This window comes from Vipera berus, assembly GCF_964194415.1.
Source record: "Vipera berus genome assembly, chromosome: 1".
In the NCBI taxonomy this organism is placed as follows: Eukaryota; Metazoa; Chordata; class Lepidosauria; order Squamata; family Viperidae; genus Vipera; species Vipera berus.
In genome coordinates, this window is record NC_138202.1 from 205,237,325 (window position 1) to 205,264,139 (window position 26,815).

General features: G+C 41.2%; 1 protein-coding gene across 2 annotated transcripts in view; it reads left to right on the top strand.

The window, feature by feature from the left end:
• FERMT1 (FERM domain containing kindlin 1) overlaps positions 1 to 25,848 on the top strand; it is a 38,063-nt gene extending 12,215 nt beyond the window's left edge. The window contains exons 4-15 of one of the 2 annotated variants that reach the window (XM_081346643.1): positions 1,868 to 2,020; positions 4,759 to 4,972; positions 6,041 to 6,143; positions 9,291 to 9,398; positions 12,121 to 12,252; positions 12,890 to 12,939; positions 13,684 to 13,808; positions 14,928 to 15,034; positions 17,871 to 18,092; positions 18,922 to 19,046; positions 22,200 to 22,341; positions 23,519 to 25,848. In XM_081346643.1, the coding sequence (XP_081202769.1) occupies positions 1,868 to 2,020; positions 4,759 to 4,972; positions 6,041 to 6,143; positions 9,291 to 9,398; positions 12,121 to 12,252; positions 12,890 to 12,939; positions 13,684 to 13,808; positions 14,928 to 15,034; positions 17,871 to 18,092; positions 18,922 to 19,046; positions 22,200 to 22,341; positions 23,519 to 23,692 (1,655 nt within the window). In that variant the 3' untranslated portion in view covers positions 23,693 to 25,848. The remainder of the gene's footprint in view (positions 1 to 1,867; positions 2,021 to 4,758; positions 4,973 to 6,040; positions 6,144 to 9,290; positions 9,399 to 12,120; positions 12,253 to 12,889; positions 12,940 to 13,683; positions 13,809 to 14,927; positions 15,035 to 17,870; positions 18,093 to 18,921; positions 19,047 to 22,199; positions 22,342 to 23,518) is intronic. The other variant, XM_081346644.1, reaches the window with a different exon arrangement.
• Positions 25,849 to 26,815: the final 967 nt, after the last annotated feature.

Sequence of the window (26,815 nt, forward strand, 5' to 3'; positions counted from 1 at the left end):
AGACTATTTGATTCTTGTCAAACCTGGTGTTTGAATTAGATCCACCTGCTTCCATTGTTACTTATCGTTAGATAAGTGGTTTAACATTAAGAATTGGTTCCTGGTTGTCTTCTTTTTTCCCTCTCTGCCCTTTTTTTCCCCTCTTGTAAAGTCTTCTTACATTGATAGACCGTAGGACAGATGCTGTCTTCTTTTATTCATTGTCTCCTGTCTAGCTGGAAAGTGGGGTTTAAATGTTTTCACAGAATAAAGTTAAAGCGAAAGCAGGTGCACTTCCAGTAAGCGCTAATGTTTTATTTGCCTACTCCATAATCCTGTTTCTCTGCTTCTTGTCCTCGCCAACTTTTTGAAACAAAATACTTTAATGGAAAGGTAATATTCTTCTCTGTTCCATTTATTAAAAATTTATCAAAAATTAACCCCGTAGCTGATTTCAAAAGTAGAGAAATTCCTTTGGTGGTGAGGGATGTTTGCCTAGTTCTACTTTGCAAAATTATTATTATAGCTGGTCACACCGCCAGCCGCATGTTTAGACTGGTTTGGCATTTGTGCCCATCTAGCAAGTCCTTCTCAAGGACCTGGGAGAGGCAGATGTTATTTAATAATATTAAAGATATTATTGCAGGATGTAAATGTTTCCAAGTAAATGATTTTGTCAATGCCAATGTTGGTACTATTGTCGTCGTCATCGTCATCATCATCATCATCATCATGCCACTTAAGGATTCTGGGCTGCTCAGAAAATTAAAAGAAATTACAGTAAAACACACACACACAAAGTAAGCAATATCTCTCTGCAAAAAAGACCTGAGCAAAAAAACCCCAGTCTTCACAGTTCTTCTAACCAATAGGGGGAGGGGGCATCCAGATCTCAGGGGGAATCTTGTTCAGAAGGATAATACTACAGGATAGAATTATCTGGGCAGATATTATGGGAGATATGAGGTCCCTCAAGTAACCAGACCTATGTCATGTAGGACTTTATAGGTAATCAGCACCTTGAATTGCACCCAGAAGCAAATACTCCCCAACTAACATCAACTGCAGCTGGCCCCGGAGAAAGATCCACAACCTTGGGTGCCGACTCACAAGGATACCATGGTCAACTTGAGCCTTGGTGGAGCAGTGGGCTAATGCCTCCTTAAGTAACACCAGCTGCCTGCAATTAGTGCAGGTTCGCGTCCCACCAGGCTCAAGGTTGACTCAGCCTTCCATCCTTCCGAGGTAGGTAAAATGAGGACCCAGATTGTTGGGGGCAATTAAGCTGACTTTGTAATAATGCCGCTTGGGGTGTGTGCGAAAGCCCTAATAAGCAGGCATATACATAGAATGAAGGCTACTGCTAAGCTTGTAAGCCGCCCTGAGTCTTCGGAGAAGGGCGGGATATAAATGGAATTTTTTTAAAAAAAACTTTACTGAAAGCCACTTGACAGGTCAAGAAGCACTAGGATGGATGCACCATCGCCATCCTGACACAATTGATTCAGGCTGTCTCAGTACTAAACCCTGGTCTGAAACCCAACTGAAATTGGCCTTCATAATGTGTTTCCCTTAGGGTTCTCGCCACCTTTTCAACTACTTTCCCCAAAAACAGATGTTTGGAGACTGAGGGTAGTTGTCAAAAGCCATTGGCTCCAAAGATGGCCTCTTGAGGAGACACATCACCATTTCTTTCCAGGCAGGAAAAACTCCTTTTCTCAAAGAAACCAATAACCATGGTATGGGCCCAACCACGAGTCATCTTTTTGGCCCTTTAACAATCCGGGGGGGCGGGGCAAAAGAACGTGATGTGTCAAATTGATGGATTCTCTTGGATGATAGAACCCACAGGTCTTCCAGCCTGTTGATATTTTCAACTGTGTTGCAGGTATTAGGCGATCAGAAGAACTGTCTCTGCTGAAGCCAACCAATGAGACAAAAAAGAAAAAAAGAAAAGACAAAGAGAAGGACAAAGACAAAGAACCAGTCATAGAAGATATTTTAAACCTGCACAATTCTCCAGTGAGTTTGGGATTGCCAGGTAACAGTGCAATAGACAATACTGATTTTATCAATTCTACTTATTTATTGGCTGCCTTCTCTATGCATTGAACTTTCAAAAGTAATGGGGGGGAAAGGCCATGTAATTAATAGGTTAAAGAAACCTTTGAGTTTGTTACTCTATAGTTAGTTTTTAACTTTGGCTGTACTGACTCAGAATGATGGGGATTATTGGGGATTGGAAATGCTGCCCTCAGGAAGAAGTATTCACTTCAATTACACATTTTTAGGAATACGTATGAAGCTTTGACAATGACATGTTTTTGGTAGGCTAGGAAAGTGAAACAGTTCTTCATTGGTTGCAGCTTTTTTTTAAAAGACTTTGGTGTTCAAGGGAAATACCAGTTTAAACCACACCAACTCCTGCTGCATATGTAATTTTCTTTCTACATTGCTGGTAGGCACAGCTTATGTGACCGGCAAAAGTCCAGAGGGTCACTAGCTGGCAGGAAGTCTTTGCTTCCCATCTAATGGCTATCCCAGGGGTAGGCAACCTCGGCTCTTTTATGACTCATGGAGTTCACCTCCCAGAATTCCTGAGTCAGCTATGCTGACTCCATGAGTCATAAAAGAGCCGAGGTTGCCTACCCCTGGGCTATCCAGTATTTGGATGGAACTCACTGATATGTGTACTTCAGCTCCGTGACGACTTATTAAACTTATTCTGCATTAGGGGTGTCCAACCTTGACAACTTTAAGTTGTCAAACCTTCAAACAACTCTAGCTGCAGCCATCTTTTTTCGTTTTTCAGTTGCCACAGCAATGGGAAGGAGGAGATGGATTCTTCTAGTTTAGTCATAACAATAACTTTCTTGTGGGAACCAAGGTCAAGCAGCCTAAGTGTTTGGCAGGCTGGAGCTACCGTTAGAGAGCCCGCCAAATTTCTTAATTGGGGATTGTGATTTATGACACACATAAGGGTGGGGAGTTCAACTTTTACTTTGTAACCTTTTGGGGGGGGACTTTCAGTCTTGGTTTCACCTTTGTTCGTGCTGATATTATGTAGCCATTAAAATTGTTCTTTGAGGAAAGCAAATGCCTCAGAGTTCTTATTTCTACTGGTCTCATCTATCGGAACCATGACATTAGACCACAAGTCTGGCTGACATGACCTCAACTGGCTGACATGACTGGCTGGGGAATTCTGGGAGTCAAAGTCCACAAGTCTTAAAGTTGACAAGGTTGGACACTTGACAAGGTTCTGCACTGTGAAAGATTTAAGCATTATTCTTTCCGTGTGCCCACTTGGGAGCATTCTCCCTTTTTTCTAGGGAAAGAATTGAAAGAACCTGAGAGCCATTCAATTCATGTCTGGCACAGTACCATCTATAGAATAATTATGGTTATTGATACTTACATGCTAGAAAGAAAACTGTTGTGGCATCTGAAGTTAGAAAACTAAAAGTACATTTAACTAATTTTTTTTTGAGCAAGCACAATTACCCTTACAGATATAAGATTGCTAGAATTTTCCCAAAGATGCTTTTCCACGAGGCAACTGGACTTCCTTGTTTTTCTTTGAAGATGTTTCGCTTCTCATCCAAGGAAGCTTCTTCAGCTTCGAACTGAAGAAGCTTCTTGGATGAGAAGCGAAACATCTTCAAAGAAAAAACAAGGAAGTCCAGTTGCCTCATGAAAAAGCATCTTTGGGATAACTATGACCTGGATGATTGAGAATCTCCATAGACGTTGCTGGATTTTAGTTTTCTATTGAAAGCTGCCTGTAAAACTATTAAATGGAATCCCCAAAGAGTTGTTTTTCAAAGACATATGGGTACCGTATTTTCCGGCGTATAAGACGACCCCCCAACTTTTGAGATGATTTTCAAGATTTTCCGTCTTATACGCTGGAAAATCAGCGAGCCCGGGAAGGCACGCCCTCCCCTCTCACTGTGGAGGAAACAGGGCAGGCTGGCATCCGGCGGGAGCCGGCAGGGCAGTCCTGCGCACACGCGCGCTCCCCGGCTCCTAAGGAGTCCTCAGGGAGCCATGGCAGGCGCCTCACGCTCTTCCCTCTTGAGGCAGCATCGGCGGAGCCGTCCGGCGTCAGGCGGGAGCCGGCAGGGTAGTCCTGCGCACGCCGGGGAGTGCACGCGTGTGCAGGACTGCCCTGCCAGCTCCCGCCCAACGCCGGACGGCTCCGCCGATGCTGCTTCAAGAGGGAAGAGCGTGAGGCGCCTGCCATGGCTCCCCGAGGACTCCTTAGGAGCCGGGGAGCGCGCGCGTGCGCAGGACTGCCCTGCTGGCTCCCACCAGATGCCAGCCTGCCCTGCTTCCTCCACAGTGAGAGGGGAGGGCGTGCCTTCCCGGGCTCACTGACTTGCAGCCAAGCTGGAGCCGAAATGGGCTTTTCCTTCCACCCACCCTTTGGAATAGACGCAAGAGCTCCCGGGGTCTGGCGTTTGCAAGGGGGAGGGGAAGGGGCTGAGAGGCTCTTGGGGGTGGGAAGGGAGAGTCACGTTGGAGGGGGGACTGGACTAAAGAGGCTTGAAGTTGCTTTGCAAGAACGGGGGCTGTTGATTGATTTATGTACTATTTTCCAGCGTATAAGACGACTGGGCGTATAAGACGACCCCCCAACTTTTGAGATGATTTTCATGGGTTAAAAAGTCGTCTTATACACCGGAAAATACGGTAGTTTATATTAGAAAATCATCTCTTTTGACATTCAGTGATGCTATAAACTGATAGTTTTGTTTTCTGTTCTCACTATTTCAGCCAGTCCTGGCTTATATAGCAAGACCATGACCCCGACCTATGATCCCATTACTGGTTCTCCTCTCCCTTCCACCCTTACGTGGTTCAGTGACAGCCCCTTGGCACAACAGAGCTGGAGCACCCTTGCTTTTAGCCATCATAACTGTGCACCAGAGACACTTGCCAAAATGTATCAGCCTCGGACATTGGTCGACAAAGCCAACCTGAATGCTGGGTGAGGAATCTTTCTCTTTGAATACTAGCATTAGACCATTATGACAAGCCAAGGCAATGTTGGTTACGTGTGGTGTGTGTCCATACACAAAGTATTAATCAGGTTATCTGGCAGTTTTCTCTGAAACTTAAGCCAAAAAAACCAACAAAAACCCCTCTTCCCTAGTAGATAAGTATAGGGATAAGTATACTTCCCAAGTATAATTTAGAATTTTCTTAGAAACAAGAACGTGAAGATTTGGGATGAATGAAAAGTAACACCTTGACGTATTCTGTTAGGAATAAAACAAGGCTCAAATTGCTCTTTGCGCTTTTGATTGTTCATAACTGGATTTCTCTCTTCTGAAACACAATTGTTTTTTTCAAAACACACATATTTTTCCTTTTATGCACATAGGATTTGTAATTTCTAAGTATGTTCATTTGCTAAAATTGAAAAACTATACAGCTACCTCTATTTCTGCTAAATGTTGTCCCAACCTTAATGAGGCTCACACTTTAAGCCTTTAAGTTTAAGGGACTAAGGTAAAGGTAAAGGTTCCCCCGCACATGCATGCTAGTCGTTTCCGACTCTAGGGGCCGGTGCTCATCTCCGTTTCAAAGCCGAAGAGCCAGCGCTTGTCCAAGGACGTCTCCGTGGTCATGTGGCCGGCATGACTAGACGCCAAAGGCACACGGAACGCTGTTACCTTCCCACCGCAGTGGTCCCTATTTTTCTACTTGCATTTTTACGTGCTTTCGAACTGCTAGGTTGGCAGAAGCTGGGACGAGTAACAGGCGCTCACTCTGCTACACGGCACTCGGGATTCGACCCGCCAAACTGCCGACCTTCCGATCGACAAGCTCAGCGTCCTTTATTGAGGCTAACACTGTCAGGGCAACATCTAGTAATAGGCAGGAGCATTACAGTGTGTAGAAATATATTTCAGGCTTCCTTACTATGACTGCATTTACTAAATCCTGTATTTCTCAGTCCTCCATACATTTCTGATATCTGTCTTTTTTTCTTTTTTCTTTTTTGCAACTTGACATTTTTGTTTCTGTGGAATTTGTGTTCTCTTCCTTTCAGCTGGTTAGATTCATCTCGATCACTTATGGAACAAGATATCCAGAAGGACGATCAACTTCTACTCCGTTTTAAATACTATGATTTCTTTGATTTGAATGCAAAAGTAAGAAGAAGTTCTTTAAGATTTCCAATTCGTCAATTAAAAAGCAAGTTTAAGAGCCCTGGTGGCACAGTGGTTAGAATGCAGTACTGCAGGCTACTTCTGTTGACTGCCAACTGCTAGCAGTTCGGCAGTTCGATTCTCACCGGCTCAAGGTTGACTCAGCCTTCCATCCTTCTGAGGTCGGTAAAATGAGGACTCAGGTTGCTGGGGGGGAAATATACTGACTCTGTAAATTGCTTAGAGAGGGCTGTAAAGCACTGTGAAGCGGTACATAAGTCTAAGTGCTATTGCTATTAAGGATTTCATTTTGTATTCTCAACTGAATGGTCAAACCACAGCTTATAGATCGGAGTACAGTAATCAGTTCTATTTTAACATAAGTAAAATAAATGAAGTAGTGTAATGATTTTTTGTTGAATATTCTCTTTAGTTTGACTTACCTATTTGATTTTGGGATCGAGAAACTCCAGGCTGACTTAGGGTGTTCACAATATAAAAGAACAAAATAGAAATAGAGTAGAAACAAATGAATAGATGACATATCCATTCACAAAACATCAGTGAGTACAAACACATGCCCAATACATGCAACAAGCTCAAGCCCACCTAAGACCTAGGACATGGGTCGGCAACGCGTAGCTCTGGAGCCGCATGTGGCTCTTTCAGCCTTCTACTGCGGTTCCCAGTCCTCCTCCGCCATTTGCAGAGAGAGGCACTTGCACTTCCCTTCTCTCTCTCTCTCTCTGTCTCTCTCTCTCTCTCTCTCTCTCTCTCTCTCACACACACACACACACACACACACACACACACACAAACACTTTCACTTAATGGGGAAAGAGGACTGGGCAGACCAAGGGCAGAAGAGAGCCAGCCCAATAAGAATGTGTGTCAGCTTGTTGGAGAACAGCGTTAGGCCAGCTGGCCAGGTGAGCAGAAGATCGGAGAGAGGGAGGGGGGAGAGAGAGGGAGGGAGGGAGAGAGAGAGAGGAAAGAGAGACGGCGAGAGAAAAAGAGCGGGAGAGAGAGGGGGAGAGGAAAGAGAGAGGGAGAGGAAAGAGAGGGAGAGGAAAGAGAGATATAGAGAGACGGAGAGAGAGAGAGAAAGACAGAGAGGGGAGAGGGAGAGAAAAGAGAGGGGGGAGGGAGAGGAAAGAGAGAGAGTGGGAAAGGAAAGAGAGAGAGAGAGAGAGAGAGAGAGAGAGAGAGAGAGAGAGAAATGAGTATATATTGTCCTTACTGGAATTTTAGTAAAGAACGTTTAATGAAATATTTTGATTTTTTTAAATTAAGAGATGAGGTATGGGGATAATTATGCTGTATTTAAAGATGGTAGATAAGCTACTAAAATTGTTTTCACCTGTTGGGATGAAGGAGAAAGGTGTTGTTTTTTCCCTTCTTTCTCCGGCATAAAAATTTCTTTTCTTTGAAGCAGTTCATTGATTTCATAAATGCAACACACTATAGTTTTTTATACATACTGTAGTGTAAAGGTAGAAAAGGATATATGCAGCGTTATCTTCATTTTAAATGTCAAAAGGGTTTTGTGGCTTCCAGTGTTTTCTGCGAGAAACGGTCCAAGTGGCTCTTTGAGTGTTTAAGGTTGCCGACCCCTGACCTAGGAGAATAGTTTTTAAAGCCTTCCAGGATACTATCAAAGTAAGAATGCTTCTCCATATCTCCCTGTCTTGCAAATTATCCTTGTTTTATCTTTGTACACTTACCGCTTCATAAATTGCCTTTTGTTGCATAATCTTATCAGTGTTATCAACTTTGTTTTGCGCTTCTTCTCAACCAGCTCATTCTTCTTCTGTATACTTCCTTTGAGATCTGATGCTTATTCATTCTCTCTATTTAACCAAACCATCTGAACTTATTTCTTTCATACTGTACTTGCTATTCAGTTTTGTATTCAGCCTACATTTACTCATCCCCCATTCATTCCTCATGTTATCACTTCTTCGATTACTAAATATTTCTTAAATACTTCATTCCTACTGTATTCAACTTATGTCTTTGTTTCTCTGGACAGACCCACCACTCATTTCCATATTCCATTTAAGTAGGCAGAAGCATGCTCTTACAGTCTTTTTTGCTTCTTTTGTTAAAGATTAATTTCTCCCAACAGCTCACTGTATTCATGTCCCCAAGCAAAATGTCTCTAATATCATTACAAATATTCCTTATATATTTAGCCATAAAAATACATTACACAAAAAGGAGGTCATCATACATCCTTCTTTAACTCCTTGCTCAATACTGAACAATCTTGAAAGCATTTATACTTATACTTATTTTACTTCCACCATACGCCTCTCTTACCAAATTGAACAGCCAACCTTCTATTCCATATCTATGCAAAACATTCCCTATATCTTAGCTTATGTTTTGCTTAACTGACCCACTGAACAGCAAACGCTCTGGTCAAAGTACCCTACTACCTAGCATAAAATTACAGTGAATCCATTTTAGTTTTTACCTTAATTCTTATTACCTTTTTGTTTGCATATTGGCACAATAATGGCATTCTTCTTATCATCTGCTATTGGTACTTTCTTCAGACATTAAGTAAGTTGCATAGCTACTCCCTGAGCAAACCATATGTATATTTTAACACTCAATCTGTACCTGCAGCCTTCTCATTTTTCAACATTATCACTTTATCAGTTTGTCTTGGACGTTAATATGTATGGCATTGTTCCAGTTCCACACTTGAACATATCAGTATCATCCCTCTTACGGCTGTCTAAAATACTACTTATCTATTTCACCTTATAAAGCCATTAAACCTTCCCCCAAAGTCTGATCCTGGCACCACTGATTTTTGTTGTGCAGCTGTTGACACACAGTGCAAAATGTGCAGCTCTCTAACTGTGTGTGTCCTGTGCAGCTCTCTAGTTAACTAAAGTTACCCCATCTTGATCATCATGACTGAGGGCCATCAAGATGGCAACCACGCTATTTTTTCTCCAGGGTGATCTGTTCCCAACCGCATCCTTCAGGTCTTCCAACGGTGTGTCCTTTGCTGAAATGGGAGTACAAAACGTTTCAAAGGACTGTGTATCTGGAGGTAATTAGGCTGCTTAGCTGTTGCACCTATGGCAAAATCTGTTTATTTCTAATGCAGCCTGATGTGGCTTCTCTTGGCAGTATGATGCAGTACGGATCCACCAGCTATATGAGCAAGCTCGCTGGGCTATTCTGCTGGAAGAAATAGACTGCACAGAAGAAGAAACCTTCATTTTTGCTGCATTGCAGGCATGTACTTGATCTTGTTACAGAACCAGTTTTTTCCTGTTTGAAGCAGCCACCTGCCAGAACATGAACACCCAAGGAGCAGGACCTGGATTGATTGTTCCAAGCGAGACCTTTCTCCCTCCTTTCTTCAGGAGTGATAAACTAGTTTGCTACTTCAAATTCTGTTTGCACATATGTCAATGATTAACAGAGGATATTTTATGGGGCGGCTAATTCAGATGTTGTAGAGCAACTGCAGCCGTACAAATGTTGAAATGTCTTACCTCCCGAATACAGAACATAGATTGATCACGATGTAATCCCATTTCCCAAATGGTGAGAAAATGTCATTAATCCCTAAAGTGCTAAATTTTGAGTTTTGAGCTTGGTAAGAGTCCTTCCTCAGACTGGAGGTCATACAAAAGGACAAAAGGCCCTTTTGCACATTTTATTAACCAGGTTGGATTGTTTTCAGATCATTCCACAAATTAGTACTTCAGATATAAACCTAAACAATAATTGAACGACTGCCGTTCTCTGCATGTCTAATTGGACAACAGCAACAAGGAATTGAATGGGATTTTATATTCTGAAAGAGTTTATGGGATTATCCCCTAAAGGTACCTAGCTGCACAAACTTCATTTTCATTGAGTATGCAAGGCAAACTTCTATAGGGAAGCTATTCTTTGGATGAATTGCTATAACTCACATATTTATGGAATGACCTTGTTTACTTTTTGGAATATTACTTTCCTGCTCTTTTATCTCTGTTCTTTTTTGCTCACCATTTCTTTCTTTTCTTTTTTCTTTTTTTAATTTATATTTATTAAGATATTTTTCACAGAATTAAATACAAATTAAAAGAAGGAAACAAGGAAGTGCAAAAACAGAATAGAGGGGGGAAAAACTAAAGTTAAGAAATATGACTGCTGACATTTTTCAACAGATAATTTACAAACGTATCGCTCTTCCTTCCTCGTAGATTTTATACAAGTTCCTTCAGGTCCTCGCTTAATCCATGTCTTAATCTTCAAACCCAAACCACATTGATTTTCATGCATCAAGTCCTGCAAAGCACCTTTCAATAAAACTGTAATAAATAACTTAAGAGTTATTGTTCAGGAAAGAAATTGGTTGACTATTTTTTTCGGTAAAGTAGCACCCTGGTACAACCTTTGGGAAAAAAAGTATGAACTCTTAGTTTGGAAAAAGGATTGCCAGAAAGTTGGAAAGGACCATTTTTTCCTTTCAACATCTCTCTTCCTCTTGTAGCCAGCGAGGAAGCGATAAACTGGTGCCTGTTCTGTCTGTCGGTCCTTTGTGTGAATAAACTATAGAAATGAGAGGGAGAGGAAAAAGAAGAGAAGGTGAGAGAATGGGAAAGACTGAGGAAAGTAAAACTAGAATGAGAACTCTGGAAAAACGATAACAAACATTTGGCTGTAAAAATGCTGGCATAGCCTCGAAGTTCTCTAGACCTCTAAGTGGGATATGGGGTCCATAGATTCCGCCTTGGGAACAGAATCCAAAGTGGGGGGGGGGAGGGAGATGCAAAATTTAAAAAAAGAGGCCCTATACAGTAATATATATTGTTTCTGTTTCAGGCAGATTGCCCCTTTCTCTCCTGTGCCTGAGGAATACATTAGCCCAACTCTTTAGTAAGAGTGCAAAAGGCCCCCCTGACTAGCAAGCCTGTTAAAACATCTTTTGCTGGGGGAAGCTGAAAGAGCAGCCTGCCTAAGGATGATTTTCTCTGCTTCTCTTTGCAGCTGCTGGTGTGTTTTGCTGCGTAGAAATGGGTTAAAATAAAGCCATGTTATTGGGCCTGTTTTAATTTTTTTGTATGAATAGTGTTAGCCTCTCCAAGAGTGTAAACAGCCAGGAATTACTTGATTTTGATAAATAGGTCATTCAGCAGCCCAGGGTAAAATTGGAATTACTGAGATGCTGTAAATACGTAATACTGTATATAAAAAAAGAGGATCAAATAATTAATAAAGTCATATCTGCTTCCATTGCATTTTATACATGTGGCGAGTCAGAATATACTAATCAAATGTGTTGTGTAGTGGGTTCTGAAGAGTAGGAATGATGCCAGGCAGATGAGTAGAGTCAAACAGCTCTTTATTTGGTGACAATAACTGTACTGAGGGGTTAGGGCAGGGGTAGGCAACCTCGGCTCTTTTATGACTCATGGACTTCAACTCCCAGAATTCCTGAGTCAGCTATGCTATGCTGACTCAGGAATTCTGGGAGTTGAAGTCCATGAGTCATAAAAGAGCCGAGGTTGCCTATCCCTGGGTTGGGGGTACTTGCACTCTTTATATACCTTTCTGAGTACACAGCCAACCAATTAGTTTGAACCTAAATCTCCCGCCATAATTGACTCCCGCCAAAACAGTTACAGTTCAAATGCATACTGGTAGCGTCTGTTATACAATTGCTTAGGTGTTTCTTTAAGCCAGGGGTCTTCAAACTTGGCCCTTTTATGACTTGTGGACTTCAACTCCCACAATTCCTCAGCCAGGCATGTTGGCTGAGGAATTCTGGGAGTTGAAGTCCACAAGTCATAAAAGGGCCAAGTTTGAAGACCCCTGCTTTAAGCCTTAATGCACAACAAAATGGAAAGGCTAAATAAATTCCATTTTAAAGATATTACTGTTAACTTCTCAGTTTCTTTCCTGTATATGAAATCAACAAGCTTACCAGATACTATCTGGGTATCTTTTCCCTTGACTGCAGTACCATATCAGCAAGCTGACCTTATCATCAGGGTCACAAGACTTCACAGTTGAAAGTGAAACTGACGAAGTGGAAGCAGCACTTTCCAATCTTGAAATAACACTGGAAGGTGGAAGATCAGAGAACATATTGGTACGTCATTCACTTTATTTGGGCACAGGGTCAAGGTAATATTCTGGGTGTAGTAAATTAGATTGTGACTTATCAATGAGCTTATTTCCCAACATACCTGGTAGCCCAGAATGAGGTTTATATGGCCCTCTGGAAGTTGATGAATTGCAACATCAACTATCAATATCTGCTTGGACTAAAGAGAATTAGAGTTCAAAAATAACTGCATATTTGTACAATATCTCTTTAACTCAAGAGGAGGGGAACCTTATTATCACATTATCACTTTTCTCTAGTTCTCCTTTTCAGGTATTTTTAGTACAAGGTAGTTTGTGCATAACTTCTGATTCACCTGAGATTTTAAGAGATACAAAACTTCTTTTAAAATTTGCATAATTTCAGGGGAAGATAGCTTTGGGCTATTTCATAGCTCCCAAATTTAGATTTGTGGGTTTGTTTTGGAGATAAACTTTTAAATTTATCTGCAATGTATTGCTGAATTAGACTTAAAGTATGGGGAAATAAATAGCAAATTAGCAACCATAATATGCAACAATATTGCACTAATTATGCAACCATAATATGGGTCAATCATTGACATGCAACTGGAAGTATCTAGCTGTGCCTTGTTACTAGCATAATTCTTGGTTCTCCATAGGAGGATATCACAGACATTCCAAAGCTTGCTGATAACCTCAAACTATTTAGGTAAGGAAAAGGAGCGATGGTAACCACCCATATATTGAATGAACTGGATTACTTAGCATATTTCATTGCAATTTATTACATTGAATTTTGAAAGCAATCAATATCATAAATCGCAAAATTCAATATGATATTATATCAGGGTCATTTCAGTTGAATTGGAAACTGACGTAATATGTTTATAATCCATCCTTAGTATAAGAACCATACCCCGGATGGTTTACAAAATTAAAATAATATTGCCACAATAAAACTCAATAATTAAATCCATTAAAATACAACTGCATGAAAAATGATCAAATTCGTGTTTTCATAAAGAAATGACTTACTTGAAATCTCTCAGGAAAGCAATCTTTGTACATGAAAACGTAAAATGAATAACCAAGATATTTTGAAATTCAGAGATTTGTGAAAGTAGAAGAGGGGGCAGGTGATAAAATGTGCATTACAATATTACAATACAAGCCCCACAATTTCTCTACTTTTACTTGCACTGAGAAGTAAGCTCAAAGGCCAGGTTTTCCATGTTTTGTCTTTTGGGGGAGGGGGTTCACTGTAGTTTCTACTAGCCCCCCCCCCCATGATTTGCTCCTTTCTGATAAAACAGGTAAAATAGAGAAAACACATACTTCTGGATGAGACAACCGCATGGACTTTCATAATAAATGGGAAATAAAACTCGGCCAAAAAGGTTGATAAATATTCTCATTAGAAGAGAGACTTGATGAAGCAATTCTTCGTTTGCAGATCCAAAAAGCTGATGCTGAAAGCCTTCAAGCAATATTGGTTTGTCTTTAAAGACACATCCGTGTCTTATTTTAAAAACAAAGAAGCTGAAGATGGAGAACCTATTGAGAAGCTTAACCTAAGAGGTAGAAGCTGTTATTTCACAAAGCATCTTATGAAGTGCCGTTGCATCTATAGACATCTCCTAACACAATAAGCATTTTTGTTCTCTGTTTATATGTCTGAGTGCACATGTGTGCGTGCATATACCTACCGTAGATAATCTGTCTTTACACAGTGTTTACTGCAACCTGTTTTTGTATAGTTAGAAGTGTTTCGGTCTCATTTACTGACAAATGTCCATGACATTGTTGCCCACATAATATGTGGGCAAAGTGTGGATACCACTGCCATGAGTGAAGATGAGGAACATCAAGCCACATTTTTTATTTTTTATTTTTTGTTGTTGTTGTTATTATTATTATTATTATTATTATTATTATTATTATTATTATTATTATTATTATTATTATTATTATTACTACTACTACTACTACTACTACATTCCTTTGCGATTACACTTCTGGCCACAGAAATTGTATTACCATAGCTTCACATAAATTGTGCCAGGCTTTCGCTGCCCTAAGCTCTCACACTATGCCAACATTAGTGATCAGTGAGAGGCTGTGAAACCCCACTGGTGCAAATGCCCTGTGTATATTGCAAATCCCATATTGAACATCTGCTTATTGCATGCTTCAGTGTCACTTATATTTGTCTGGGGAAAGGTCCTCACAGCACCAGTTCTCTATCATTTTAAATACATCAGATGACGATCAATAAACATCATGGTCTCCCTAAACAGTATCCATAAGACTAGGTGCACACCAGAATAAAATTACTTTGGTCTGCAAGATTACAGACATTTATCCTCTTAGTGCAGCAGTCCCCAACCTTTATATGTCCAAGGACGGGCAGCAGCGGAGGGGATGGTTTCACCTGCACAAATGGAGCTTCACATGCTTGCCCGCCATTTGTGTGGCCCGGGTTCCCAACGGAACGTAGACTGCTACTGCCCCATGGACTGGGGGTCGGGGACCCCTGTTTTAGTGGTGTAATACTGTGATTAATCATTTACCCTTTTAAAATTGGCCTTATTCCTTTTTTTATGTGCTGTTTGTTCTCCCTGTCTTTCTAATGTATTGTTCTTAAATGAAGATGAGACATAAGTTTGCATATAAATTCTCTTCTGTTTTGTTGTTCAGGATGTGAAATTGTCCCAGATGTCAGTGTGTCAGGGAAAAAATATGGGATTAAATTACTCATCCCAGTTGCTGATGGAATGAATGAAATACATTTGAGGTGTAGTGACGTGAGTAAGAAAACAGCTGAATGAATCCATTGTGTGCATAGAGGAGGGGCATTAATGTGCTTTTTGTGAATTGCATTAGCCCTTGGGAAACCTCATTAAGGTCCAGGTGCTTGGCTGGCATTTCAGTGCACGGCAAACCCACACAGTGCATAAATATTCCCAGCTATTTGCGCACAGAAATAAAGCAAGGCTTGTGTAGAAAAAAAAAACAACGAACCAAACCCCAGGTTGCTTTGCATGTGTATCCCCCTGCCTGCCTCTTATTTGTGAGAGGGGATTTTTGTCTAGAGGTCTGTGTCAAGAGCTGCTTTGCCAAACAATTCTGTAAATTTGTCGGTATTTGTTCTTTGCCTCACATGACCTCCCAGGCTGAAGAATTGTTGTGAAACTCAGTTTGCCTTCCTAAAGTCATTAACGTCGAAGGGTTCCATGGACAAGCTTTTTCAGCAACAGTGTAGTTTTGCCTTATTTGGGCTATATTTTGCATGGTCTAGAGAGCTGGGATTTCCCCGGGCTCCCCCAAGATGGACTGGTGGGGTGGAGAGAAATTAAAGGACAAAGGTGATCTAAGAGTTCTGATAGGTCAGTGGGGAGGAAAAAAGGGTTCAGTGTTTTCTATACATATATTTTATTTATTTATTTATTTATTTGTTTGTTTTATATACCGTCCTTCTCCCGGAGGACTCAGGGCGGTGTACAGAGCAATAAAGTAAGAATACAATAAAGCAATAAAGTGAGAAAATTTTAAAACCCAAATCCATCAGGCCAGGCCGGCTTGTTGGAATAGATAAGTTTTTAAATCAGGCCGGAAGGAGCGAAGGTCGGGGGCCATCCGGATTTCAGCTGGTAAGCGGTTCCAAAGGATTGGCGCACCCACCGAGAATGCTCTCCCCCTGGGGGTCACCAGCCGACATTCTCTGACCGGTGGCACCCTGAGGAGGCCCTCTCTGTGGGAGCGCACAGGACGGAGGGATGTTGACGCTGGCAGTAGGTGCTCCCGTAGGTAATCCGGACCCATGCCATGTAGGGCTTTGTATGTCATCACCAGCACCTTGAATTTTACACAGGTAATATAAAGATAATAATAAAGAAAATGTAATCAGGTGATGGTTAAGGGCCTAAGACCCCACCTTCTCCTTGTGTGCATCTTGATCACTTCCTTGCCATCTTTGTTCATTTTGAAGTCTGTTTTTAGTGATAATATTCATTGTTTTAATACAGGGGTGTCAAACTCAATTTCATTGAGGGCCGCATCGGCATTGCGGTTGCCCTCAGGGGGCCGGTTGGGTATGGCCAGGGTGGGCGTGGCCTACTGGGTGGGCGTGGCTAGAGTGGGTGTGGCCTACTGGGTGGGCGTGGCCAGCTCTACATCGTTCGCATCAAGGGTGCCTATGGGGGCCTGGGCAGGAGTGGGACAGATCTGGGGGTCTCTGGCAGAAGGAGGGTCTCTGGGCCAGGGCCAAGGCAGTGGGGGCCGTTCCCTCACTGTTTCCAGGATGGCTTCGCGGGCCACATGAAACCACTTCGTGGGCCACATCCAGCCCCCGGGCCTTGTGTTTGACATGTCTGTTTTAATAGGTCATCTTCTTGTCGCCTCTAGGTGAGATGGGCGACATATAAGTTTAATAAAGAAAGAAAGAAAAAAAAGATGATAAAGAACAGCTTCTAATCTTCTTGGCAGCAGTCATAATACATTTTTATTTGCTCTCTCTTTCTAAAGTTACGTCATAATTTCCTTCTTTCTGTAGGCTGCCCTTTTCTGGTTTTCACACCCATTAATCACAAGTTCATTTTTCTCTCTTTTTTTTTTTAGCAAAAAGTTCATAAGAGGCTTCCCATCACTGATACTTTTTCCCCACGATCTTGAAGAACATTCCCAGCATTGTGCCAGAGCTTTGCCTGAATTCTAGAAGGGAAATTTCCTTTTGTGCAAGGAGATTTTATTTCTGGAATACAGAAAGAGGAGAGGAAATTCTTGCCTTCTTACTGCTGTCTGCTTATATTTGTATCAGTATATGAAGGCTCATAAATGATGCGTTCAGTATCACTTTAGTTTAGTCCCGTAGTACTGTATGACACACACACACACCCTTGGAGAGAATTGAAAATGCATTCAGATCAAACACTAAAAGAACGTGAAAATCAAACTTTGATCAGCTTTCACAACTCCTTTTTGTCCTTTGCAACTTCCTTAAACATTTGATCTTCCTCTTAATGTTGCAAACATTTCTTTTCTAGCTTAGGACTTGCCTGCTTGCTAACAGGTGAAAACAAATGGTCATTTTTGTTCTCAAACCCAAACCTGAGGTGAAGAAGAAAGAAACCAGTTCATCCCCTTCATATTGGGTCTTTAAAAGCTACTCCTTTGAATCTCTGAAGAAGAGGTGTGATTTATTTAATAAACAAATAAATCATGCTGATGAAGTGTTGTTGTCTACGGGAATGCTTTCTGAACAGAAGGTCTGCGTTGAAGTTAACCAAAGTGTTCCAAATGATTGCAGCTAAACAATGCAAGTAGAAATTGGTGCCAGAATTATTGTGTAGTGGGTTCTTGGCCGCATGGTCAGACAACAGACAATGGACTCAGCATGGCAGCTCTTTATTGGTAGCAGTACCGAAGCGAACAAAGGGGTTACCTGTACCCCCTTATATACTTGGCCAGGTGCACTGGCAGCCAATCCCTTATTTGGGTTTTCCCGCTGAGCGCTTACCAGCCAATCCAGATACAGTACAGCGCCACCTGATGGTCACAATGAGCTGCTGCTATATTTTATTATCCCCATACATAACAAGAATTTTTTTTCTTTAATATCTCTCAATGGACTGTTCCTTGCAGGAAGAGCAGTATGCCAGATGGATGGCTGCTTGTGCGTTGGCTTCCAAAGGGAAAACAATGGCAGACAGTTCTTACCAATCTGAGGTGCATAACATCCTCTCACTCCTGAAAATGAAAAGCAGAACAGCTGCACCCCAAGAAGTTTCGGATGTAGAAAGCATGGATCTGAAACCGGAATGCTTCATCTCACCACGATATGCTAAGAAATATAAATCTAAGCAGGTAAATGGGGAGCCAAAGAAAATACAGGAACAGCTGGATCTTGGGCAAATTGCAGGGGGCATCCTCAAACTGACTCAGGGTCTAATGGATAGAGGATTCTTGTTTAACAGGTCAAAAAGTGAATTTCAAGGAGGATTTTTCTGACAGCAAAATCTAGGAGTACTACAAATAAAATCTGAAGAGTCACCGTAATAAACCTATAAGTAGAATATTGGACTTAAATTTGTGAGATGGGGATTCTCCCCAAAACTGTTTTTCCTTTATCTCAGTGTATTGATTTTGTGTAGCTATTCTTCTGAGTTTTTGCATCTGCAATAAGATAGTAAAAGATGGTATACTGTTAAACTCTTCCATGTTCAGAAGTTCCATATTTAGAAGTTCTCATCTTCAGCCTCTTCAACCAAAAAGATCCTGTCTAGCAGGAGCTGAGGCAAAAAATAATCCTGTAATTTACCCCAGAAATTCCCAATTCGGAATCTCAAAAAAAAAAGTCAGTAGAGCAGCATTTTACAGAATTGATCAAAAGTCACAGCTGCTTGTCACAAAAGTTACAGAGGTGCCGTTGTAGCTAAAATAACATTTCCACTCACCTGTGCAAAAAAAGGAGATGAAGAGCCAAAATAAAGGGTGTCCGTATAAGATGGGGTTGCCAACATTTTCACATCCTGTATTGACATTGTGTTCTGTATTCAGTATTTGGTTTGCTTCCTTAAAATGGCAGATTAGTAAAGTAGCAAAAGTATGTGGCCCATGCTTTTTCACTATTTGAGTGCTGCTTGTTCATTTCTGTTTTGGTTAAACCTGTGTTTTGTTTTCCATGTTTTCCTAGCTAGCATCTCGCATTCTAGAAGCCCACCACAACATCATTCATCTATCTCTTATGGAAGCCAAACTGAGATTTATCCAGGCATGGCAATCACTTCCAGAATTCGGCTTATCCTATTATGTTGTAAGGTAATTCTTGTGTTCCTCTGCCCCTAAATTTTTATAGAAGAGTACTGCTTAGAACCCTTTGAACTACTTTTGTTTTGATTACAGAAATGGTCTTTTTGGGGGGATGAAATACATTTTAGGGTTCTGGTGTGGAAATCTTCCTAAAGTTATTGTTCTATGTACAGGTAGAGTAGTCCTCAGTTATGACTTTAATTGAGGCTGGAATTTCTAACTAAGCAAAACCATCATTAAATGAAACATCCTGTGACTGTGCTGCTTAGCAATGGCAATTCCAGCAGTCCCAGATGCAGTTGTTTAGTGAGGAGCAGTCAGTCATTAAACAAGGACCCTTACATGACCACATTTTTTCCCCATTTTTTATTTTTTATTTTGCTTAGAAGCCAGCTGGCAATCAAATCTCCTGCCTCCCAAAAGATTCAAGCCATTCCTGGCTTGGTCCCTCCCAGACACGAGCCTCGGTTCTTCCAAAGCTAAGGACGTTTTCAAGGGGTCACTGAGCCAGAAGAGGCTGACTTGCTTCCCCTGCCCTGCATGAACTATCTCCCACACACACCACACACACTTATCTCCCACCATCCTTTTGGCCACCCTACGCAACATGGTTGAGAGGAAGACACCTCTGTATTCCACTGCCACCATTTACCCACTGCCACCACTCCCAGAGGACATTCCTCTCTGTCCTCTTGAGCACCATTGTTGTTTTCCTCCTTCTCTTCACTTTTGCCTCGTCTTTCTAACATGGGACTCACCAACCCTGGTCATCCTCAAGCCCCATTGGGCCTCTGTTGGAACTGGGCTTGCCCCATCCCTCATCCCTCCCTCTGAGGCCAACACTGACAGAACTCTGCTCTGTGGGCCTGAAGGCCAGAGAATGTTGGAAAGCCCAGAGGGGGAGGGGAAGGGAGCCAGGGGTGAGAAGAGGAAGAAGATGGATGTGTCAAGGAGAAGAACCAGGAGGAAGATCCGCTGCTGCTGCTGGCGGTGACAGAATATAGTAGCTGGCTGAGGAATTCTGGGAGTTGAAGTCCACAAGTCATAAAAGGGCCAAGTTTGAAGACCCCTGATATAGTCTCTTCCCACATTGCTCTTGGTATCTTTAGGGGAATAATCAGGGCTGCAATATCTGCTTTGTGGGGCTTTTTAAAAAAAAATATATTCTGCCTTTCAATAGCAGGCAGTGACTATTTCTTTTCTTTGGAGATTATTTTAGAACATGAAAAGATGATTAATAAATCTGATTACGTCAGCAGAACTGCTTGAATCTATTGAACACTGGAAATCCCCGTTCCTAGCATTTGGTGTTACAGATTTACAAATACTTACATGCACACCTGTTTTGGAATTATTTATTGACAGCTTGCTTCCCCATAATTTTCAGGTTATTCTGCCAACATCTTTTTAATTGATTTTAAGTTTTGTAATTCTTGTATTGTTTTTTTTAAAAAAACCTTGTGAACCGCTCTGAGTCCTACGGGAGAAGGGCGGTGTATAAATTGAATAAATAAATAAATAAACATCTAACCCAGACTTATTGACAGTGTTTGATTATGTGCCGTCAAATCAGTGACAGCTCTTAATAACCACATGAATAGATTTTCTTCAGGATGGTCTGTCTCAACCTGGCCCTTCAGGGTTAACCAGCATAACATAATATCATCTGGATCAACTTTTTTTAGGCAGTGCAGAAGTCGAAAAGCCGCTTCTGAAAGTTATCTGCTTAGGTATTTTTCCCCAAGTATGTTTAGTAGTTCTACATTTGGCCAGTAGAGGGAAGCACAGCCTATGATGTGAAGTCAGCAATAAATGTTTGGATTCTGTCTTTTTTTTTTTTTTTTTTTTTTTTTTTTTGCTTGAAGCCATTTTTAGCTCCTTGTTGGTTTTGGATTTGTAATGAAATATAACTTTCTGCAGTATCCCTGTGAAGGAGGTTCCCCATGCTGTACCCTATAACTTGTTGTTTACCATCTTGCCATGATGATAGAGAGGACTGCACTCTTCCCTGCACCGTCCCCTTTTCCATCTCAGCAGTAGCTTCCACTGGGATGGCACTGTAATCCGTCCTTTCCACTAGTGCACATTTGCATTTAGAGGCTAACTTGATAATATTTGTGTTTCCTGAACTGACATGCAAACCAAAATGCAATTGCCACTTAAAAGAAAATGCCTAGAGATGCCCAAACACACAGACATGTACATTAGCAAAAGGGGGATGAGAAAATGCACATAATAGATGGACTCAAAAGTACTGATTCAGGAGTGAGCAGGGGAATCGAGTTTGAATGGAATATGCCCCAAAATCAAAGCACTTCCTGCTGTTTTAATTCACTGGCTTTATGAAGAGGATAATATATGGATAGTCCTTGACTTACAACCACAATTGGTACTTGAATTTCTGTTCCTAAGCAAGGCAGTTGTTAAGTGAACCACACCTGGTTTGGGGAACCTTTTTGCACCGGTTGTTAATCTCTGCAGTTGTTAAGTGAATTATGTAGTTTTATTAAGCAAATCCAGCTTCCCCCATTGACTTTGCTGGACGGAAACCAGCTGGGAAAGTCTCAAACAACCATCACATGACCTGGGATGTGACAACCGTAGAAAATAAATACAGCTGCCAAGCACGCAAATTTTGATCACATAATAGGGATGCTGCAAGGAGGACTGGATTTAAGTCATTTTTTTTTCAGTGCCCTTGTAATTTCAAACAATTGCTAAATGAGTGTGTTGTGTACTGGGTTCGTTGCACAGGAATGAAGACGAGGCGAGTGAGTTCAGCAAAGAACATGGTTTATTTCTTGCAGGATCTGAACTAGAGAACAGGGCTGCAGCTGCAGCAATTTATACCTTGGCCCCTAGGTGGCGGCCAATAGGTTTGAAGCAACCTATTGCCGCCTAGGGGCAACCAATAGCAGCGCTGGAGATGATTTGTCTGAGATGCTGAGAGCCGTTAGCTAGCTCCCTGCTCTCGTAACCTGCCAGCCGTTACCACGTGGTGTTAACGAAAAAAAACCCAATACATTACAGAGTGGTTGTAGGGCAAGGACTACTACTAATTCTTTTCTCCTGCTGCTCAGTCTGAGAGTAACTAATGCACGTGGGGATAATTGCTTGGAGAAATAGAACCAATTGGTTGGGTTTTTCTCTTCTTTCCCTTAGATTTAAAGGAAGCAAGAAGGATGATCTCTTGGGGATTTCTTATAACAGGCTGATTAGGATAGACACTGCTACTGGGGACCCAATTACAACCTGGAGGTATTCAAATATGAAACAATGGAACGTAAACTGGGAGATACGGCAGGTAAAATGAACTGTTTCCTGGATGTCAACCATTTCTGCTCTGTTGCTACTTGACTAAAATTTCTTCCCCTGAGAAATAGCGGGCTGAAGAATTGCAAAAGAACATGTTTACTGCTGCTAGCAGAGAAGAAAACAAGTTGGATCTAGAAGATGAAATAGGATGGGTGGAAACATATATTCTCCTTCCCAGATCACATCCTTTTCCAACTGTTTTATTGGTTGAGAAGGGGCTCTGCTGGCAGAAAATGCTTCTTATCTGATTTTCAAGAAGAATTTGCCATGACCCAGCCCATATGTGACTGCTGATGATCAGCAATATGGTATGAATCGGCATCTCCATTAATACATGGAAACGGTCTCAGTGGGTTCCCCATATGATCTAAATGCTTTATCATTATTGCTATGAGTAAAAATGTATCTGCACTTAGGAGAAAGTTTCAAAATAAAGCTTATATTTTGAATTAGGATGAAACTAGGCATAATAGAGACACGGCATACACATGATCCCCAAGGTTTGATTTTTATCTATTGAGTTGCAATATTGCAGGAAAAGTTTCCAATGTCGAAGGGGAAATCATCACAGAAACATACATTTTAAAAGAAAAAGGCCTATGGTGACTTTTCCTTTTAAAATGTATGTTTCTGTGATGATTTGTGATGTACCTGGTTACAGCAGGTATATGAACAATCCCAGAAGACCCGTCATGAGTCCGCTCAAAATTATCCTTTCAAAGCTGATTTTTCTCCCTGCAGAGGGAAAAAAAAGTATTTACTGGAAAGTGTCAAAAGACTGAAGGAGGGAGGTTTTAAGTCAGCAGGCCCAACGGAATAGGATTAAGCAGCTTCGCTTTTCTGCTACTTCTTATGCTTGGTGGAAAATGAAAAAGGAATGCTTTCCCTGGAATACAATATTTTAAAAAGTGAGCCATTAGGACATGTCAGTATTTCTCAATCTCAGCAGCATTAAAGACATGTGGAACAACTCCCAGAACGCTGGGAGTTCAGGTCCACATATGTTAAAGTAGCTGAGGTTGAGAAGCAGTCTCTTACAATATACCAGAATTAACCTGAAGATGTTTGTGCCTCGTGTGAATATAAGAGCGGTGAGAAAATGGCAACCACAGCATTTATATTCTTGGTATTTCAATTGCTTGGACATCTTTGTCTTTCCCCTTCAGGTGGCCATTGAGTTCGATCAGAACGTTTCCATTGCGTTTGCTTGCCTGAGTGCCAACTGCAAGGTGGTCCACGAATACATTGGCGGCTATATTTTCCTGTCAACCCGTTCCAAAGACCAGAATGAGACGCTGGATGAAGACTTGTTCCATAAATTAACTGGTGGAAGGGAATGAAAGGAAACCAGAAGCTTTTTCTGGACTGCGCAGAAGAGCCAGAGGCGATGGTCCTCTCTTAGTAACTCCAGCCTGATTCCTGTAATAAAAATAAAGAGGAAGTGGGCACACTGCGAACCAAAGCACCAGCCTTTGGCATCGAGATGGATGGATTTTCACTTTCTGATCAAAAATCAATGTTCTGCTATTGTCTTCACCGCCACCACCGTTTGGGGGAGGTGATGGTGGAAAGAGGCAGAATTATAAATGAAAGATGACGTCAGATGGAACCCTCGCGCTATTCCATGCATAAGGCAATTAAAAACCTGGCTTTTCGATCTATCCGGCCTGGACTGAGGGGGGTTTTAGTTTTAAATTTTAACATTGTTTTATTGTTGGGCTATTATTAATTTAATTCTTTTTAATTCTATTTTTATCTTGATTTGTATTGTTTTTTAAATATTACCCTGTAAACCGCCCTGAGTCCTTCGGGAATAGGGCGGTATAGAAAACTAATTAAATAAATAAATTAAATAAAAAATAAATAAATTACATAATAGAAGTCTCTAGTGTTCCAAGGTGTCAAACTTTGGAGCACAGTCCAGTTGCTGCTTACTGCTCCCTTTTGCACACCACTCCTGTCAACTCTTGAGTCACTGTCCTCTGCAGCCTTCCAGTCATTCTTCTAAAGAGAGCTGGCCTCCTGCAACACAAATTATTTACAGGAAGTGTGTTCTTTTGGAAATAATGCTTATCCTTTACACTACTCTGGAGCACCAGAGAAGGAAAACTTAACCCAAACTCAAAAGCACGACCTGCTTTCAAAAGAGCTTGCGGGAATAGAACGTCTCTGAAAGCTCGTTCTGAGAGAGAGAGATGCATTCTTGTGCCAGCTGTTTCACAGTAGGTTGTAGACTTTCAAGGGTGTTAATTGTCTTAGACAAACTTTCTGGAAAGGCTCCCAAAGGGTTTCATGTCAATATTCAATGACCGATATATATTTTGACACAAACGTGGAACAATGTTTTCCCATGTGTTCCTCCCGGTTGGTTTTTCACTAATGGTTACAGTGGAGAAGAGGAGAAGCAAGAATTATCCATACGTGCTGAGAAGAAAGGGAGGAAGACATTTTCTGGGGTTCTTTAAATCTTAAATGCAGAACAGTGACTGCATTCCAGTTCCCTTGCACATGTGGCTGGAGCTTATGGGTCTTGGAATCCAGAAGTGTAGATTCCTCATCCCTGTTATCCTTGAATGACGGCATTTTTCCCATGCCTGTGACCTTTTCTTAATTAAAACAGTATCTAAATAAATATGCATTCAGTTCCATTATTTTTTGCTAGTATTATTTGCCCCTATGTAATTATAATTTAAAATGTTATTAGAGGTACTGAGATCTAATGTTTTATAGATGTACCATCATGCGTTATAACTGACATTGCATGGGAGAAGATGAGAAGACAACAGAAATGAAAGACGAATGTACCATATATCAGCGTAGTAATTTTTTAATAATCGGTTTGGTCTAGTGGTTAAGGCACCAGGCTAGAAACAAGGAGACTTGTGAGTTCTAGTGCTGCCTAAGCACGGATGAACTTGGGCCAGTCCCTCTCTCTGAGCCTTAGGAAGTAGATAATGGCAAACCACTTCTGAAATCTTGTCAAGAAAACCGCAGGGGCTTGTCCATACAGTCGCAACCAAAAATGTGGTGATAAGCTTTTCAAGGGTTAATTTACACAGATTTATATTTCCTTATATTTGTGCCTGATTGAGTCAACGTGGGAGAGGCATGCATAACACAGGTGAACGGATCTCATTTGGCAGAAATAAAGGGTGAGTGAGTGAGTGTAAATGTGTAGAATGAAAAATCGATTTGCTTTTTTTTCAGCATCATTGCTGTAAATTGGGTTTCTTGTGACTGGCTTTGCACATTATAGCAGCCGTTCTATAGATATTTTAGAGACAGCCTTTTTTCAAAATTCTAAATGTATCATCCAAAGAGTTAGAGAATCCAGTTCATTTTAATCAAAGGGGCTTTTGTTTTGTTCCTACGGTTTATCGTATTTTCGTCCCTTTTTATTATTATTTTTACTATAAAATGCTTCAGCCGTTTCTGTATTTTGCAGTTTTGTAGAATAATGATTAAAATGAGCTTTATTAGGTTTTGCTGTGTTTTAGCTGCAATCATTGAAAATAAATTCTAAAATGTTTTTAAACTGTTTTAATAGTTTGGGCATTTTATTTCACTTGCTAGCGATAAAGTTGACGAAACTGTAAACTGAGGGACGGGGGATTTGATACTGAGGATTTATAAGGTAATTTGCTGTGTCAAACACGATTTGGAATCTTTTCCGCTTCAGTTAATATTCCCAGCATTCTTTTGAGATTGTCACCTTCAGGATTTCACTTAGTAAGCATATAACCTGGTCCTTTTATCTCCAGAGAGTTATTTGGGATGATGAGATAATTGAACTCCAAAGAGGTACTCTTTGTATACTACTATATTCCCACAAAATAAATGAAACTGGCACAAAAGTTATGCAGTATGGATTTATACAAACAAAAGTCTGGGAATGCCTCTACAAACCAGAAGTCACACAGAAGTGTATAAATTTGGATCTTTCTTAATAGCATCTTTAACCTCCCCAAACGTCGGCAGGTCTCCGGACCTCCGCGCCCTGCCTGCCTGCTTCTTTCCGCAGCGGAAAGAAGCAGGCAGGCAGGGCACGGAGGTCCGGAGACCTGCCGACGTTTGGGGAGGTGCGCGCGCACCTCCCCAAACCTCCCCAAACTTCGGCAGGTCTCCGGACGGCGGTGGCTTGGGAGAGGTGCGCGCGATCCCGGAAGCACCAAAGCCTTGGCCGTGCACAAGTCCTCGGTAAGTTTTTTTGTTGACTGGAGTATAAGCCGAAGTGGAATTTTTCAGCCCAAAAAGTGGGCTGAAAAATTCGGCTTATACTCAAGTATATACGGTAATTTCCAGATAAAATACAGATTATGGAGACTTCTCCATCTGGAACCATATAAGTTTAGGGTCTTTGCAGTTATATTTTGTCTATTTATAGTATTGTGCTATTGTTATTAGAATATATATTTATATATATATATAAATTTTCTATATATAATATGTACTAGTGTGCATTA